Raw genomic sequence first — 16,979 nt, 5'->3', positions numbered from 1 at the left:
CAGATTCTGAATCCAGGTGACGGCCAGACTCACCTCACCTTTCTCTGCTGCCTCCATTTGCATTTTCATTTTAACCTGTATTCTCTTTGAAATCCATCTCTCTTTTAGTTTTTTTTTTTTAATTAGATTCTACTGTATTTCTCTCCATCAAAGGAAATAAAGTGTTTGTGGTTCTCAATCCAGCAACTTGTAAACCAGCTTGGTTGATTTCATGTTTAATTCATTTTTATAGGGCATTGAATTTTGCATAAATAATATTTGTGCTTCTGCTCACCCAGAATGTTCCCACCGGGCTGCATGCGCTGCTATCACTGTTATTATTGTGTTTAAACTTATTGTTGCCAGTGTCCCACTTAATTGTGAATTAGTGGGATCACTTTTCCTGATGTTGATGCGCAGCCTTGTTTTGTGTCTTTACCTACTAACTCGTGGCTCTATCCACGTGAGAGAGAGCATGGTCAAGAGGGATTTGGAGTCCAGTCCTCGGGATCAGCGGTGAGACAAAATGCAGTTAAAATAGACGTGAGCCGCAGTAACATCTCTTTCAGTAGTAGTTTGAGAAATTTCCAGCTGAAATAAAGAGGGAAAAGAAACACTGGTTGCTTTCCTACAGCCAGCCTCTGTGCTTTGCATATGCTGACCGAAGGAGCGTGGGCCTGTCGTCTCTCTGTCTCCCCCGACACAAAGCAAAGTAAGAAATAACACCTTTTGAATAGGAGACTTCCTTGCGTGACTTCAGGGAGGTGATCGTGGTAGCTGCTGCACGTTTAATGTAATGTTCTGGGTGCCCTCTTTTCTTTTCTTTTTTTTGCCTTTTCTCTTTCTCTTCACAGCAACCTCATCTTGAACAGAAATAAAAGGTTCAAGGCTTGTCAGCATCAGTTTATAGATAGCTGTTTAAAAATAATGAGATATTGGGTATTGTAGAGCTCAGGGCCGTCTTGCCGGGCTCATTTATTTCCATTCACCTTTTGTCAGAATTGCAGGCAGAAGACATTCAATTAAAACTTGTCACCTGTTGCAGATGACCTAATTTGTACTTGTGTGTGGCATAGATTAGGGCCCTAGGCTTCCGATGCAGCAACGTTAGCTCTGCTCCAAAACAGCATGTGCGACGCTAAGCATTTCCTGACGGGTACATCAGGTTTCTCTCCTTGTCCTTTCAACTCCAATGCAGGCAGTAGCCTCAGTGAGCAGGCTCGGCCAGTGGTGGAGGGAGGGCAGCCACCCCTCTGGTGGGCAAGGGCTGTGGGGGCCCATCCTGTGGGCAGATCACTGTTGGGAGGCCAGAGAGAGCGGCTTCAGTCAGAAGCAGAGAGCAGCCTTTGCACGCAGCTTTGCACGCAGCAAATGCACGCAGCTTTGCACGCAGCTACATGTGCTTTGCACGCAGCTTCAGTCAGAAGCAGAGAGCAGCCTTTCTGGTCCCCTGTACAGGCCCTCTGTGTTCAGCGGTCCAGATCACTGTTGGGAGGCCAGAGAGAGCGGCTCCCTCGCTAGCTGCTGCCTCATCAGTGGGGCAAGGGGGCTTTACATTATGGCTCTTATCTCTTTCAGTGGCTGGAGACTAGATTTTTACTGAAAAAGGGTGAAAATAAGGCCCACCTGGGCCAGCAAGATAGCTCAGTGGACCAGGTGCCTACTTAGGCCAGTGTGGGGACTAGGGCTCAATTCCCAGCACCACAAGCCATGCCAGCCCCTGTCTGTGGGTGTGCTGAGCCAGCCATGGAACTGTCATCCCAGTGCTGGGGAGGCTGAAAACAGGAAGATCAGTACGATTCCCAGCTGTGTAGTGAGACCCTGTAACAAATACATTAAAGAAATAAAAACTAAAAAAGCCCACCCAATGAATAAGCACTTTCTCTTCCTGTGTGATTTTTGTCTTTTCTGTGAGCAGGCATTAGAATGGTTCCACATGCAAGCTCCAGTTCCCAAATTGTGGTGCTTGGATTTAAGCATTAAGTGCAAGGCACTTGGCTAGCAGTGCCCCTAGCTGTCCAGAGTCCTCAACACCCAGGCTCCCACGCAGCACACATGGGGCAAATGTGCTTATCTAATTTCCAGTGATACCGAGAGGAAGAAGTGCTGCTTAGAGCCTTACGTCTCCGGATCCTTGTCTGAGTAGAGAAGTGGAGGGCCTGAGTCCTCTCTTCTTGTCGTTTGGGGTGTCTCCACAGGCCTGCATGTGCACTGCTTTTAGGGGTCAGGTCCCCATCCCGAGTAACAGATGCAGCACTGGCAGGGCCGCCATAAAGAACAGCATGCACTGGTGCCTCTTGGAGGGCACCCTTCTCCACTGTTCACCTGTGCACCATGGGGTGCTGAGGGTCCGGCCCTCCAAGACCTTTGTTTTCCTCCACCTCTGCTTGAGGGGGGTGGTCAACCAGATGCTCTTTTCCAGAGGAAGCTCTGGCTGGCTGCAGCGGTGTGTGCCTACAGTCTCAGTACTTGGGAGGTTGAGGCAGGGGCAGTCACTGTGTTTTGAAGCCAGCCTGGGCTGCGCAGAGTTCAAAACCAGCCTGTACTGTGGAGTCCATTAGATAAATCAGACATGACACACCAGCTTAGATGGTTTCTCTTCTATGAGGAACCCAAAGTATAAATAAAGAGCAAAATAAAAGAATAGCTAGGTAACAGGACATAGGGAGATGGATCTTTCACAAATAGGAAGGGAATCAAGGGATGAGGGAACAGAGGGCCAGAGATGGAGAGGGAGTGAGCCTGTGTTGTGTATAGATACCGACTGCACGCCCGGAGACAGCATGGTGCACTGTCTACCAATAGAAGCAAAATCAACCCATGAATCAAAAGCCAATAAGCAGAAACATAGGCGAGCTCTGTTGGCAGGGAAGTGGTAGAAAAGTCGAGACGCAGGACGTGGCCTGAAGTTCATTCTCCCCAGTGCCCTTCTAAGCACTGCCCCCCATTCCTTCCTGTTCTCTGCTCTGGAGAAAGGGCCAATAAGGCAACCACTCTAAGGGTAAAGTGTGTCCATCTGTGTAGAGCAGATGACCCACGCCCCGCACTCAGCGAGCTCTCCTTCCCAACGCTGGCAGCGGCGTTCTGACTTATTCCAAAATGCTCATGTTCGGTACAGAGATTGACTGTACTGTGAGGCTTTTTGGAGGCCAATTGAAGGAGGGAAAGCCTCCCAAAATGGGAAGAAAAAGGCCCCGCCTGGAAAGCCACTACGGCAAGGCTACTATTTTGAGAAAGCTCAGTGGCGGTTAGGGAAACTCCCTAGGGCTTGGTTGGTTGCATTGTTCTCTATGATCCTCGAGAATTGACACAGTCAGATTCTCCGTGGAGCCTTCCTATGAATATACAAATAATTTCACTTTTACCTTCCCAGAAGCCTACACATAAGCTCAAGCCCTTCTGGGTCCCCAAGGAGGACCCAGCATAGCTGCAGGAAGACTACAGCCCACTGCTCAAGTGCCCACACCACTTCCTGCGCAGGCCTCGGACGGTTAATGCCTTCCTCAGCTTAGGCTGCATCACTCCTGCCCGGGTCCCTCCCGGCTCACAGGCGAGTTCAGGGGCATCTTCAGCTGGGACTCCAGGGAGGAGGGAGGCAGGAAGGAGCCCAGCTCACAACCCGATCTCATTCTTCTCGTGTCCCAAGTGTGGCGTCACCTCTCACGCTCCATCCTTAGAGACAATCCCTATTTGCTGACACCTCACACAGCTGTTTATTTAGTATTCATGAACGATCTTTTCAAAATCACTATTTTAATGTGACTATCAGCATCTTTCTTAAGCAATCCAGGAATTTGTATTATTTATATTTTTTTCTTCTTTCATAAAGCAAACTTTTGTTTGCAAACAGGGTAAATACTTTTAAATTAGAAGAGTAGGCCAGGGCTTCCTTGTGCACTGCTCCAAAGGACGTTTTGTGTTATTAGCCTGTGAAAAGCCTCTGACTTTGGGCTATTAAATGTGTGAAAAACACTTTTGACTTTGGACTATGTAATATGACAAAAATTTGCATTTGGTCATAAAATGTGGCCTTAAAATCTGCTGACCTAAGGTGACCTGGGGATGAACCGCCTTCCTTCCTTGGCGTTTATTGGCCGGGCAGCAGTTTTCCCTCTTTGTCCTACTCTTCCTTTCCCAATTCTGTAAAGCCTGACAACGCGCAAGATTTGTGTTTCCCTGGTGGCCCTACCGGGCGCAGGCAGGCTTTGAGGAAGCAGCCATAGCACGCGTTCTATTAGGTAGGTAAGGCCAACTATTAAAATCTCTTATTTTTTATAAAAAAGATATTGGCAGTCTCTGCATCACTGGGAAGCCCAGTTGCCTTAATTAACTTCAAATCCTGTCGAGTGTTGTACGCTGTAGCTTCTCTTCCGGAGGGTGCGGTATGTCATTTGTAAACCCTTCCAGGAGCAGCCTATCATGCAGTCCACGTGGAAGTTGCTTGCGCTTGTAAAGATGTGAATTGATAGTCCTCCTCGGCATCAGCAGAAATATTCGAATTGTTTTTTTTTTTTTGTCTTTTGTCTATAACTCATCTACATTTCTTACATCCTTATCATAAATATTACTGCTGTTCGTTTCTGCTGAAGGGCTTAGCTGGAGCCACTTAAATGCACTAGGTTAATTGGATCTGTATAAATAATTATGAACTTAGAGTTAAGCTTGAGAAAACATTTTGTTTCGCAATCTTTCTGCTTTGTGCTTCTGTTTCCCTTCTAAAATTCATACCCAACTGATGCTATCAGTGCTAAGAATGAGTAGCAAAGAGTTACCAGCTGCTTCTCCAATCCAGCCAGACACTAAGGTCATTACTTGACAACACCCTTTGAGTTGCCTTACCAGTCTGTCTTATCTGAAATCTGGCTGCCTGCAGAACTGAGATTGGTGCACATGGGCAAAAATATATTTCAGTAAAGTCATATGGCAGTAACTCAACACAACAGCGACATGAGGATTATAAGTTTATAAGCTATTTTAAATATTCATTTCCTTAATATTCATGGTACCATTTTATTGCATCATTACAGTAAAACAGCATGGAGCCCTCTTATATTTGGACAAGAGAAAAGGGACTCCTTAAAGTTACGGAGCTAGTGATGCAAAGTCAGAAAAAGAACAGAACCGTTCTGATGGGTAAATTGTGCTTTGTTTCCCTTGCCAGATTTCACATCATTTTTAAGAACGTAGCGCTGTAGTGTTGTAGTTGGAAGCACTAGAAAGGAAAAGAAGACCGCAGAAGGTCCTGGCGGTAGGCGCTGCCCCCAAACCACAGCAGTGCAGAAGCGTAGAGCTGCCCATCTTCCACTCTGCTGCGTGCAAGCTGGAAGACTTTCCACCAAGTAATTTACACAGTAATCGCAGTTATAAATATTTAAAATATTACTTTCCCTGTTTTGCTGACTCACCCTCCTTTTTCATGGGGATGTGTTTTTCTTGCTGAACATGGTGTCTTCATGTATGCCTGCCGCTGACAAGTCATGGGCTGTGTATGGTCCACACAATGGCACAGCGATCACTTTTCTTGCAGTATATTCTGGGTTATGGCATGTAAATTTAAATGACTTGGGATTATTTTTGATGAAATACTTCTGAACCTTGTAATCTTCTTTTCGTTTTTGTAAAATTAACTTTCCAACAGGAAGATGTATATTATCTCAGTTATACAGAATTTGCTTTCCATCAAGTTAAAATCATGAGAAATGCTTTTACCAACCTGATTTTCTTATGTACAGCATCCACAGGGTCTCACTAGACAGATGGAACTCATAGTGACCCTCCTGTCTTCAGCCTCCCAATCGCTGGGATTACAGGCACATGCCACCATGCCCAGTCTACTAATCTGATGTTTTATTTTCTGTAACAGAACCTCATTTCTGACTTAGTGTTTTAATTGTATTAGTGTCTGCAATTTCTTAAATTTCATTTTCTGTAGAAATTTAAAAGTAGAATTATATTGCAAATGTAGACACATCTTAACGATACCTGTTCAATACTACTTTTTATTTTAATAATTTTATTGAGAAACAAAGCAATGAGACAGTTTCAAAACAGGGTAGTAGGACAGTTACAGTAATACGTTGCATACTGTTGTCTTCGTAGTAGTTATTTGGAGTATAAGATGCAGACATGATATCTTGTCTAAACACTATTAGTATAAATCTTTCTTCTCATTGAACTAAGAGAAAGTAGCTGTATATTTATGTTATTTATTTATTTATTTATTTATTTATTTATTTATTTATTTATTTTGGCAAACCAGGGATTGAACTCATGCCCTTGCACTTGCCAGGGAAGCACTTATTCTATTGAGCCATCTCCCCGGCCCCATATTTATGCTATTTTGTATATACAGATTATAATATTATTTAAAAATATAAGTGCTTGTATTAGCATGGCTTACATGAATAAACCTTTTTCAATAATATATCAGAGAGAGAGAGAGAAGAGAAGAGAGGGGAGGAGAGGAGAGGGGAGGGGAGAGGAGAGAAAGCAGCCACGTCTACCTGTTGGAGACCTGCTTGAGGGTGATTTGGCTTTAGGAGATTGGTAATAGCTCTCTCTCCAACGTAATGAAATAAATTGAAAGTTTTACTGTAGTGGAGAAATAGATGCTATTGTATGTAGTTATAATGTGGAGTCACATATTTCACCAAGTATAAAGTCAACTAAAGCAGATTATGATGGTTATTGTAGTATTAATTTCACAAGAGGTGCATGAAAGGCAGATGTTAAAATTTAGTAAGTATTCATTGGTTTGAAGTTTTGTGTTGTTTTGTTTTTCACGAGACAGTGTCTCACTGTGTAGCCCAGGCTGACCTTGAACTCACAGTGATCTTCCTGCTTCAGCCTCTAGAGTGCTGGGATTACAGGCGTTCGGCACCATGATCAACTGGTTTGAAGTATTTGAAATTGTTGGTGTTTTCCTGCTTTTGATAGGAAGTAGTATATAGATATCTTCGGGGTTCTTTTGTTTTTGTTTTTGTTTTTGTTTTTTTGGCGGAACTGGGGATTGAACTCAGGCCCTTGCACTTGCCAGGCAAGTGCTTATTCTGCTGAGCTGTCTCCCCGGCCCCTCTTTGTGATCTTTTAAAATATGTTGACTTTAGAAACTTTTGCCCTTAGTTGTTTACACATAGCAAGAACATCTTCCCTCTAGTGACTTTTATTATGTACTTATTAATCTTATTCTTTTTTAATCTTTTCCCTAATAATTGTTCCTTGACGTTCATAAAAATAGTTACAAGTCATAAGAGAATGCTTTGTCTGAATGAGTTTGAACTTTAGGAAGTAAGTCATAAAATCATGGTGCATGTGAACAGTCTCTGAATACTCAGAAACTGGATGTGTGCGGGCGGAATGTGGATGGGCCGGTGGAGGAGCAGGAAGATGAGATGAATGAGTAGAGCAATGGCAGGTGGTTGCTCACCTGGCCTGCGGGAGGCGTGGAGGAAGGGACATGAGAGGCTGTACCCTCACATTCGGCCGGAACATGGGGAGGGTTGTATGAGCATGTTTCCAAGTCAGTCTTCAAAGTGGAAAGGGAAATGCACCGTAATTGTAACTATTTGACAACACTTGACCAATGACACATGGTGAAGTCCTGTCAGAAGGTAGTGTGCGTGTTTGCCTCGGGGGAAGTAAGGCACTCTCAGTGCCATGCCTGCCTCGCAGACACCACCAGCTTGGGGCCGTAGTGTGAGCGCTGCGTGTGTGTACGTCGTCTGCAGCCAAGGCGCTGGGCCTGGGACGTCCTCACCTCACTTCCACCAGCCTTGCTGGGGTCCAGCTGCAATGTCAGGAGTCCGCCAGCACTGAGCACATCGTGGGTTACCTGATACGCAAAACAGCGCTCTTGGTGGTGAGCACCCTCTGACAGGCCCCAAAGGTAGCATTAGGAGCCCCTACCAGTGAGCCAATCCAGTCAGCTTTCTTTGTTCTAATGATTTTACAGATGTGGAGCATGCACCTGCCCCTAGACTTGGCCTGTCGCTCACTTTCTATCCGCCCTCCCTGCCTTCTCCAACAAACTCTGATAATACTGGATCAGTGTCTTCTTGTGTTGGGATCAGATGACAGCACAGGAGGACAGGACTAATGTCATGTGCTTTTTATATTTTAATAGGATTCTGAGTTCCTAAAACATGTCATGAAACAGGTGTAACTGCCGCTTAAATGATAAGATGAAATGGGACCATTTTATGTCAACTGCAAACACCTTAAAAAAAAGTTTTGCAGAGGAAGGGATGAAAAAGACAAAGCATAATGAATGGAGAAAGAAGTGGAAGGTGTTAAGCTTTAGTAAGTGTAGACTTGATAGAAATAAGAATTTAGGAATTAGAGCGACAAAGGGATTCTACTCTGGGCTTGAAATTCTTCCAAAGTGACCCTCCTGTGGCCCACATGGGTGACAGCGTTCAGACAATATGCACTTTCACTGCCAGTGAATATTTAGAAAGGCATCCCTAGCTTCTTTGGTTCCTGACATCTGCTCCTCTGACCGACCTAACTACTACTGAAACCATCTCCCAATTTGTTTATGTTCTGCTGGCAGCGAAGGCTGTGCCCAGAGCTAACGTTTGTTCGTGTGTTGCACCAGCAGGTCATCAAATTTTCAAGGAGTAGTAGCTGGGCGTGTGAAAAATTGTGTTTTCTTTTTGTCTCTTGAATCCCTAATAATCCTTAACATTGGAGTCATGTATTCACCTCAGATATTTACATAGAAATGTGTTGGCCTTCACCAAACTCTTTCCTATAACTCAGGTAACCTACAACTCACTCATCCAATATGACATTAATAAATATTCTGAAGAAAAGAAATTTCCTTGGTTTGGAAAACATTGCATATGCTATATATCTCCTTTGTAGAGCTTTACGGAGTGCATTTGCATATTAACAGCTCTGAGAGGCCTTCCAGTAAAATAATAATACTGATGATGCTGTTAAACTAAATCTACTTTCTAAACAGTTTGAAAAATGCCAAAATATGTATAATGCATTACGTGGTTGAATTTATTAGCAGCTGAAGTTATCCTGTGCTATCAGTTAAGGTACAACCCAGAGCGACTCTGAGTCTCTCTTTGTTCCCGTTCCCTTTGTTTGGGAAGGGATCATTCGGTCTTGTTCTAAACTTTATAGCTGTAGGCCACGAGCAATCCCGTCACTGCCTCCACATAAATGGAACTTTTCTATACTTTAATCTCCTCCTTCCTAGCTTACCTTGGGGCTCCCCGCATTCACCAGCACCCTTCCTCCAACCCCTTGGCTTTCTGGATTTTTCTGAGGAAGGCTCTCTTGTATCCCACTCAACCCAACCTACTCAGCATTTCCCACTCAGGACAGGGGTGCAAGTGCGTGCCACATTGGAGCCCACATTGCCATCCGGAGGCATACTGACTGACATCGCATCACGACTCACTTTTACATCGCATAGGACTGAGTCTCCAGTACTGCACCTCCTCCCCGGCTCTCTGTTGTGACTCCGGCTGGGGTTTTGTGTGGGTTCAGGGGGTGGGAGCTCTAGCCTCCTGGTCCCCTGGCTCCTGCGCTCTGAGCTTTCAGAGGTGTCTGAGGAAGAGAATATGAAGCACCAGTGTCTTTAGGAAATTTCTCTAGGATCAGGAAAGCACCTTCTGGGCATGAATCAATGTGGAAATTGGTCTTTGCGGATTATAAATGATGACTTCCGCTTTGTGTACAGTGTCTTTAGGTCTGTTATCTGCTGAAGAAGTGGATTCCAACCTGTGACAATTGTGATAATTTGGCCGGCACATCTCCCCCTTCCTCCGGTGTTGGGGCCCCCTGTGTGTTCCCATGTGTCTGCGGAGCACTGCCGGCGCCCTCTGCCATATGTACTTGGTTGGTCTCAATGATTGTTACCTGAACAGTAAGCTGGTGCCTGTCTTTGCCCACAGGGGTACGTCTTGACAGAGTACGTGGCGGTCGGCAGAAGTACAAGCGCAGAATAGATGCAGAGAACAGCCCATACCTGAACCCTCAGCTGGTTCAGCCAGCCAAAAAGCCATGTAAGTACAGCACATGCGTCTGCTTCTGAGCACAGAAAACCTTCCCCGTTGGCGCCTTTCCCCGGGGTGCTGGTGCCCCTCTCCCCCGCTGCTCCAAGGGGACGTCTCTCTGTTGGAGAACAGTGGCCAGCTCCCGAGGACTGTTTGTACAAAGCAAGCACATTATGACTAATTGTCATTCTTATTCTTTGAAAGATAACGCTTTTTCTCCCTCCCCTTGTTGCACCTCGCAATCCCGTGGAAGCGTAAGCACGTTTACGCGTCACTTCTGGGGCGCGCCTTTTGCGTGGACTGGTCATCTCTCTCTGCGGAGGTGCGTACAGTGGCTCCTACCGTGGGCATTAGTTCATTGACGCTGTGCATTTCAGATGTCACAAGAAAGTGATTTTTGCAGTTTTCTAAAACTAAATGAGTTTGGCTGCTCAACCTCCCAATGAAAATACATCAGGGGCCTCATTAATTTGGAGCTATAGAAGGTTAACACACTAGCTAGCAATAGATTAAAACAGGGATGGGCCCCACGAATAATAAGCATAGGCTGCCTGCTCCGTCTCAGAGGCGCTGCTGGGCATTAGGAGTTGTTTCTAAAGAGCCTGTGATTTTTCGATGCCAGGTTGCAACTTGAAAGGCTCACTGGTCCACTGCTAAAATGCAAACCCCGTTCTTTCTGTCATTAACTAAAAAGAGCTGGAATATAGATCAAGATAGTGACTGTATCCCATTTTCTGAAAAATCAGTTAATGGCAGTAGTGTTGGGGAGCGGCAGTTTAAGAGGGTTTCTAAAGCATGATGTTCAGACCCGGCCTGGGAAGAGCGTGGTGCGCAGTTGCCTCACACTTGGCTGCCACTGTCACACAAGGCCGTGCGGGCTCACTAGAGGAAGGTGGTTTACAGCCTTCCAGGAGAGGGACAGGCCGCGTTGCCTCCGCTTTCCCGGGAACAGTGTCCACTTCTCGTTCAGCTCGACCAGGAGGGGTCGCTGCTGCGCACCTTACTCACAAGGAGCATATGGGAATCTATTAAACAAATAAACCAGCCCCTGAACTGTAAACAAAAGGACATTTCAGCTATGTCAAAGGAAAAACAACCAGTTTTACATAAAATTAAAGCTTAAGTGAACATATGGCATAGTTTTCCTTTTGCCTTTCCAAAAATCATTATGTTGATTATACCTTCAATTGTCCAATCTGGAATCTACCCCACAGCCTGCCTAAACTGTTTGGGGCTCTGCGGATACAGCCTAGAACTGCACTGAGCAGATTTTGCACATTATAATAAAAAACTTTCTGATAATACAATAAAACGAAATGCACACTAATGCTTAATTTCATTAGAGGTTTAGTTTTCCTTGATACAATAATATACACATTGCCCGTTTTCTGGTTGATTTTATGGGAATGTGGACTGACACCATGGATAACTCCTTCTGCTGAAAGAAAACAGCACCCAGGCCCATTTGTAAGTCAGCAGGATAAAGGAACCTTCATTGTTTTTTGTGTAAACCTGAGGAATTGGGAAGTGGCTTGTCAAGTACTTTTAAGAAGATTACAGCAATTTCAGTGAGCTCCATTTGTCTGAGATAAAGAGGACTCCTAATAAATCATTACTCATTATCTAAGGCCCTCTGTGTTAATTTTCCTTAGTCCATCCAATTAGTGTGTTTTTGTAACAAACATTTATAAAACTTAATTTTCAGATGTTGTCAGATAAGTGTCAGGAGATGCCTGGGCTTTGCTGAAAAGGCGGCTGGGGAGACTCCTGCACCCTGACTGATTGCTGGCGTACTACAAAGCCCCCAGAATGAAAATTGGGTTCTATTGATTCTAATTAGGGAAACATTAAATAAGATTTACCTAGAAACAGGGCTGCTGGCTATTCCATTTTCTGAATGATGGGAAGTTTGAAGCTTCACCCGGATTTCTCTGAGCCCTCAAGTCAAGGCCCATTGACTGGGGTTATACAGCTTCCTTTCACCCTGTGCTGAAAAATGCCCGGAGCCATGATCTCCCATGGCTCCATTTGTGTGCCCTTTGCTGTTGCGTTTTCTTTGTACCCTGGGCATCTCGTGCTTTCCACCAGGTTTCAGTGCCCTGTCAGTGGCAAGGAGGTTGAAACTTCTCCAAACAAAACTAAAAATCCTGGGTGTTTTGCCTGCAGCATAAGTGAGAAGCAAACACCATTCTTTGCAGAGCCTGTACATTATTTTTTTGCTAAGAACTGTGATATTTGGGATCTCCTCCCTAATATCTCCTCCCTAATCTGATGTTCAGTGTAATGATCATTGAGTATTACTGCCGGTGGCTGTTATCTGGTAGATATTTGAAATAAATTTAATTCATATGGCCATATTAATGAATTTTAAAGTATCACAGCAGAGAAAGTCCTAATTGGAGAACACATAGGCCTCCTGTTTATGTCATCACAGGAGAGTAAAGGCGAATTGGTGACATGGTGAGTACTGTTTTGTTGGTAGAGAGTTTGCTTAGTGCCCTGGTTTTCTAGAATAACTGCACATAGAACACTTGAATATGTGGGTTTGTTCTTACCCATTTGGATCTCTGTGTTTGCAAGAAAATAGAAAATGTGAAGCTAGATACCAAAATCAGACCATGGAAAAAAGCCGTTCCTCTCCCTAAGCTTTACAGCAATCCACTCTCTCATGCCCCTGAGCGGTAAAGCACAGCCAAGGGATGCTGCCCATTTGTCTCTAGTGTTTATATTTTATGAAGGATTTCTAAAACATCTATCACCAATTTCAGACAGATAAATCTGAAGCAGAGAATGAGCTAAGGACAACAGATGAAAATAGAGGATAAAGGAATTGGGTGCTCGGGACAGAAAATACTGTGCCATTTAAGTAGGAGTGTTTTTATGGAAACTGATATTAGCTATATTTGGAAGGCTGGCTGGGCCCATGGGAAGGGAGAGAAGGAAAGAAATTCCCATTTAATGCATCCCATGGAAATAGAATTATATCATCAGTAATTCATCCAGGCAGAAGGGCTCTGACCTTTGCTTTTCTTTAAAGGAATTAAGACAATTAATGGCTTTTATGCCTAGTATGACTGTGGGTATCAGTGGTTCTCTGGCTTCCATATCCTAGCATATATTTCACTGGTTTGTCATGGATTTTCATCTTAAAGCTGTTGTATGCTGTTTAATCTGTTTCCCCAAATCCCACTTAAGAATCAGAGAGCAAATCCAGGAAGCATCTCATGTCTCACATGTTTGCTGTAAAAATGTTTGGTACCGGATAGATGGTTCATCCCAGCAAAAACAGGTAAAGCAAATAAGAAGACGAGCAATTCCAGTGTAGCTACAGTGGCTGGCTTCTTGCTGGGAGCTTTTCTCCTCGAGGGTAAACTCATGTACATGACGCGAGGGGCCACGCGGGTCTGTTGAGTGCTATGGGAAACGCAAACCTCTGTGTGGCTGCTCAGAGAGGGACAATACTCTCCTAGTGATGTCGTAGTTCTCTGGTCTTATCCTGCAGATAACAAGATTGTCTCCCATTTGTTGGTGGCTGAACCGGAGAAGATCTATGCCATGCCTGACCCCACCGTCCCTGACAGTGACATCAAAGCGCTTACCACACTGTGTGACTTGGCCGACCGGGAGCTGGTGGTCATCATAGGATGGGCAAAGCATATTCCAGGTACAGTTTCTGAAAAGCAAGAAGAGGCGGGCGGTCATAGGGAGTTCTCCGGGCTATGGGTGTCAGCCTGGGAAAATGCAGAATCTCCTCATGGAACCTTTTTTTAACCTTCACATTTTTTTGGAATCACACAACTCAGAGCTTTGCGGATGTGAATAGGATCATAAACCTTGATATGTTTATACCCCATGAACTGTGAGAGTCATCTAATGTACCACTGTCACTTTTAGGAGCCATCCATGTTGTTGTTTTATGGTGGCTATTTATATTGATCTTTTCTTCTATCCATCCATCTCTCTTTGGTTTACAGTTAGATATTTACCATGACTTTATACACAAATTAGGAAAATAAGGATCAAATGGATATGAATGTTCTCATGGTAATTTATGGTTATTTACAATTTGTGTTCACTTTGTTCTTTGGACCTATTCTAAAACATCAGTGCACATGTACCTGTTCATAAGTTTTAAGAATTTCAGAGAAAAAAAGAAAAAAATAGTGAAAGGAAATAGCAGTTGTTCAGGGGCTGGAGAGGTAGCTCAGTGACCTAAGTGCCTACCTGGCAAGTGCACGATCCTGGGCTCAATGCTGAGTACCCCCTTCTCCCCCCCCCAAAAAAAAAGAAAAAGAAAAAGAAAAAAAGGTAAGAGAAATAATTCCAGGATTCTCTTTGAATTATTTTTTATCTGTTGGGACTCTGAGTAGCTCACCATCAAATGTTTGAATGCTGAGCAATATTTTTCTGGTACAGTTAACTTCTGTCTCCTTAAACTAGTTTGTCTTTATGCTTTGAATGCTAGAGTAATTTCTTTAATCAAATTGATGGAAGTCCCTTTCTCAGCCCACACTGAAACCAATTTATTGGTCATGATACGCCAGCGATGTTGTTAGAGTTGCTAACAGTCGTAACGAACTGTCAGGCTATATCGCAGGGAAGCTAATTTGAAGTCATTAGGTGTGCGGCGTTCGGCGACGATTTGTTACAGTGGTTGGGAACACAGCTGACATTTCTGAATGGCTTTGTTCGTTGCACTTCTAGAGGAGGCCAAGCAAATTGTGAACTAATTTAAACATCACTCTGGATTATACCAGCTACTTTGTCCTACACTGGCTGCTAATAAAGAATCCCAAATTAAGTCAAAACTAGTTAAATAGGTGAGCTTGAGTGTGTTCTTTAGAAAATACCTTCACAAAGGTTACTCCAGCTAACAGGAAGGGGGTGCTTTCGCCGTGTGGGGAAGTTGATGCTGCATGCGGCTGCCACCCCATCTGTGTGAAGGGGACAGAGAGGCCGAAGAAAACTATTACAGGGTGCCGAGACATTTGAGAGCTGAACTTGCTGGAGCAGGCAAGAAGCCTTGCTTGGAAGGAACGTGGCACGGAAGAGTTAGAGCAGGACCAAGCAAAATGATGCTTGTTGGCGTAGCCGTAGACGTTTTTAGCTAATGGGATACCTCATTACAGTAATGTAGTCTGCTGCTGTGACATATATATGTTTGTATACAACATTACATATATACATAGATGTATGTATATGCATTTTTGAATTTTTTTTATGTATTTGGTGCAAGGTCACACTACACAGCTCAGACTCATAATGACCCTCCTGTTTTATCCTCCCCAGGGCTGGGATTACAGGCAAGCGCCACCACGCCCAGTCTCCGTGGCTGGCTCAGCGCACCTGGGGGCGGGGCCAGTGCAGCATGTGGCGCTAGAGATCAAATCCTGCTCCCTGCACTTGCCTAAGCAGGCGCTTATTCCTCTGTGCTATCTTGTCAGCCCTGCATTTTTGAAATATTATTCTAACCCAGGGCTTCTCATCTGGGCCATCACTGGTTTGGGGGAACTAACTGATTCCTTGTGGTGAGGGACTGTCCTGGGTATGCTAGCCTCTGCCACGAGATGCTGGTAGCAGCCTCACCTCATTCATGTCCCCAGACTTTGCCATCTGTCCCCAAGGCCGGCAAATCCCACAGCCTGCTCCCTACTACATCCCAGTGGCTAAAAGCCGTTGTTGCAACCCAGAGCTCAGGCCTTGTTCTCCTTAACATGAAGATGGATCGGAGGCAGGAGGAGGTCGCGAGCGCTTGCAGCAGCCCACAGAGGCATCCAGGGTCTCTACAACATGTCTTCAGCATAGCTTCTGGGAATAGAATCAGGCCCTTTTAATCTCCCAGTTGACTGCATTTCAAAGCACTGCTTCAAAATAGCGATGATGACAGTGTTGTCATCCTTAACAAGCACAGCAGTGTCCAGGGCTACCGCAGAGTGTCCAGGCTTTCTATTATTTCCCCCGCTCTCCTGGAGTCCCTGAATTAGGAGATCTGTTAAGCCAGTATTTTGATATCACCCACACGTGCCATAATAAAGACCAATAGAAGTCAGCAGCTCTTCCCATGCCACTGGGAAGGAAAAGTCAGTGATAAGGCGTGCAGGCCTGGTTGTGCTTCCAGTAGAAGCGTCAGTTCGCCAACGAGCTCTTTCTCGCAGGACTGGCACTGCACCGGCCCCGTGACTTGTGCAGAGATGGAAACTTTAAATAGCTCTGAGTAACACTCTGCTTCCAGTGGTGGAAACAATTACTCTGTGATTATGTGCTCAGTCTTAAGCCGAGGCTTAGGATTCGCAGGGACTGACGTGAGCGATTCTCTATCCCAGGCAAATGCCAGAGCAGGTCACTGTGCAGTATGATTCACGGCTCTGGTTTTCCTCAGACCCGGAGGGTATTGTCAGAGGTTGCGAGGAATAGCTTGGCCTTTCAGAAGGAGATTAGGGAAACAAGAAGGAACTGAAATCCCTTTTACTTTTGTTTCACTTTGGTTTTTGGCTTTTGGTGACAGGGCCTCACTACTTTCTTCAGGTTGGGCTTGAACTCCGTGTAATCCAGGGTAGCTTCCTCCTGCCTCAGCCTCGTGAGAGCTGGGATTACAGGTGTGCACTGGACACTCTGCGGTAGCCCTGGCTGACTCCTTTTAATTCTGTAAACACCAGTATGCCTGCAACATAGTGTACAGGAGAAAGATAGGATGCTCTCATCTCCAAGCAAGCTGGCTTGCGCTGGGTTCCAGATAGGAGGGGAGCAGCACAGAGCTGAGCAGAGTGGGACCAACAAGGGAAGGCAAGAATGAACAAACAGAGCCACATTTCCACACCGCTGAAACAAAATTGTGTCGTTGATACAGGAGCCCATGTTTATATGGGGTCAGAGCCAGAATTAAAAACCCCAGCCAGATTCGAAAATTTCCGTTTTAGGCTTAACTTCAAAACTCTTCGTTTCTGTAAAGATGTTGTTGTTGTTGTTGTTGTTGTTGTTGTTGTTGTT

At 44.8% G+C, this 16,979-nt stretch overlaps 1 protein-coding gene across 9 annotated transcripts in view; it reads left to right on the top strand.

The window, feature by feature from the left end:
- The window catches only part of Esrrg (estrogen related receptor gamma), a 606,512-nt gene that overhangs the window by 529,588 nt on the left and 59,945 nt on the right, over positions 1-16,979 (top strand). For 8 of the 9 annotated variants that reach the window (XM_023710237.1, XM_023710239.1, XM_023710236.1 and 5 more), the window contains 2 exons: positions 9,891-10,001; positions 13,495-13,656. In XM_023710237.1, coding sequence (XP_023566005.1) covers positions 9,891-10,001; positions 13,495-13,656 — 273 coding nt within the window. Of the gene's footprint in view, positions 1-9,569; positions 9,686-9,890; positions 10,002-13,494; positions 13,657-16,979 lie in introns of those variants that run through there. The other variant, XM_023710243.1, reaches the window with a different exon arrangement.

The sequence above is a fragment of the Octodon degus genome, unplaced genomic scaffold (assembly GCF_000260255.1).
Source record: "Octodon degus isolate 3935 unplaced genomic scaffold, OctDeg1.0 scaffold00017, whole genome shotgun sequence".
Classification (NCBI taxonomy): domain Eukaryota; kingdom Metazoa; phylum Chordata; class Mammalia; order Rodentia; family Octodontidae; genus Octodon; species Octodon degus.
The sequence above is the reverse complement of the archived record's forward strand: the minus strand, read 5'-3'. Positions and strand labels throughout refer to the sequence as shown.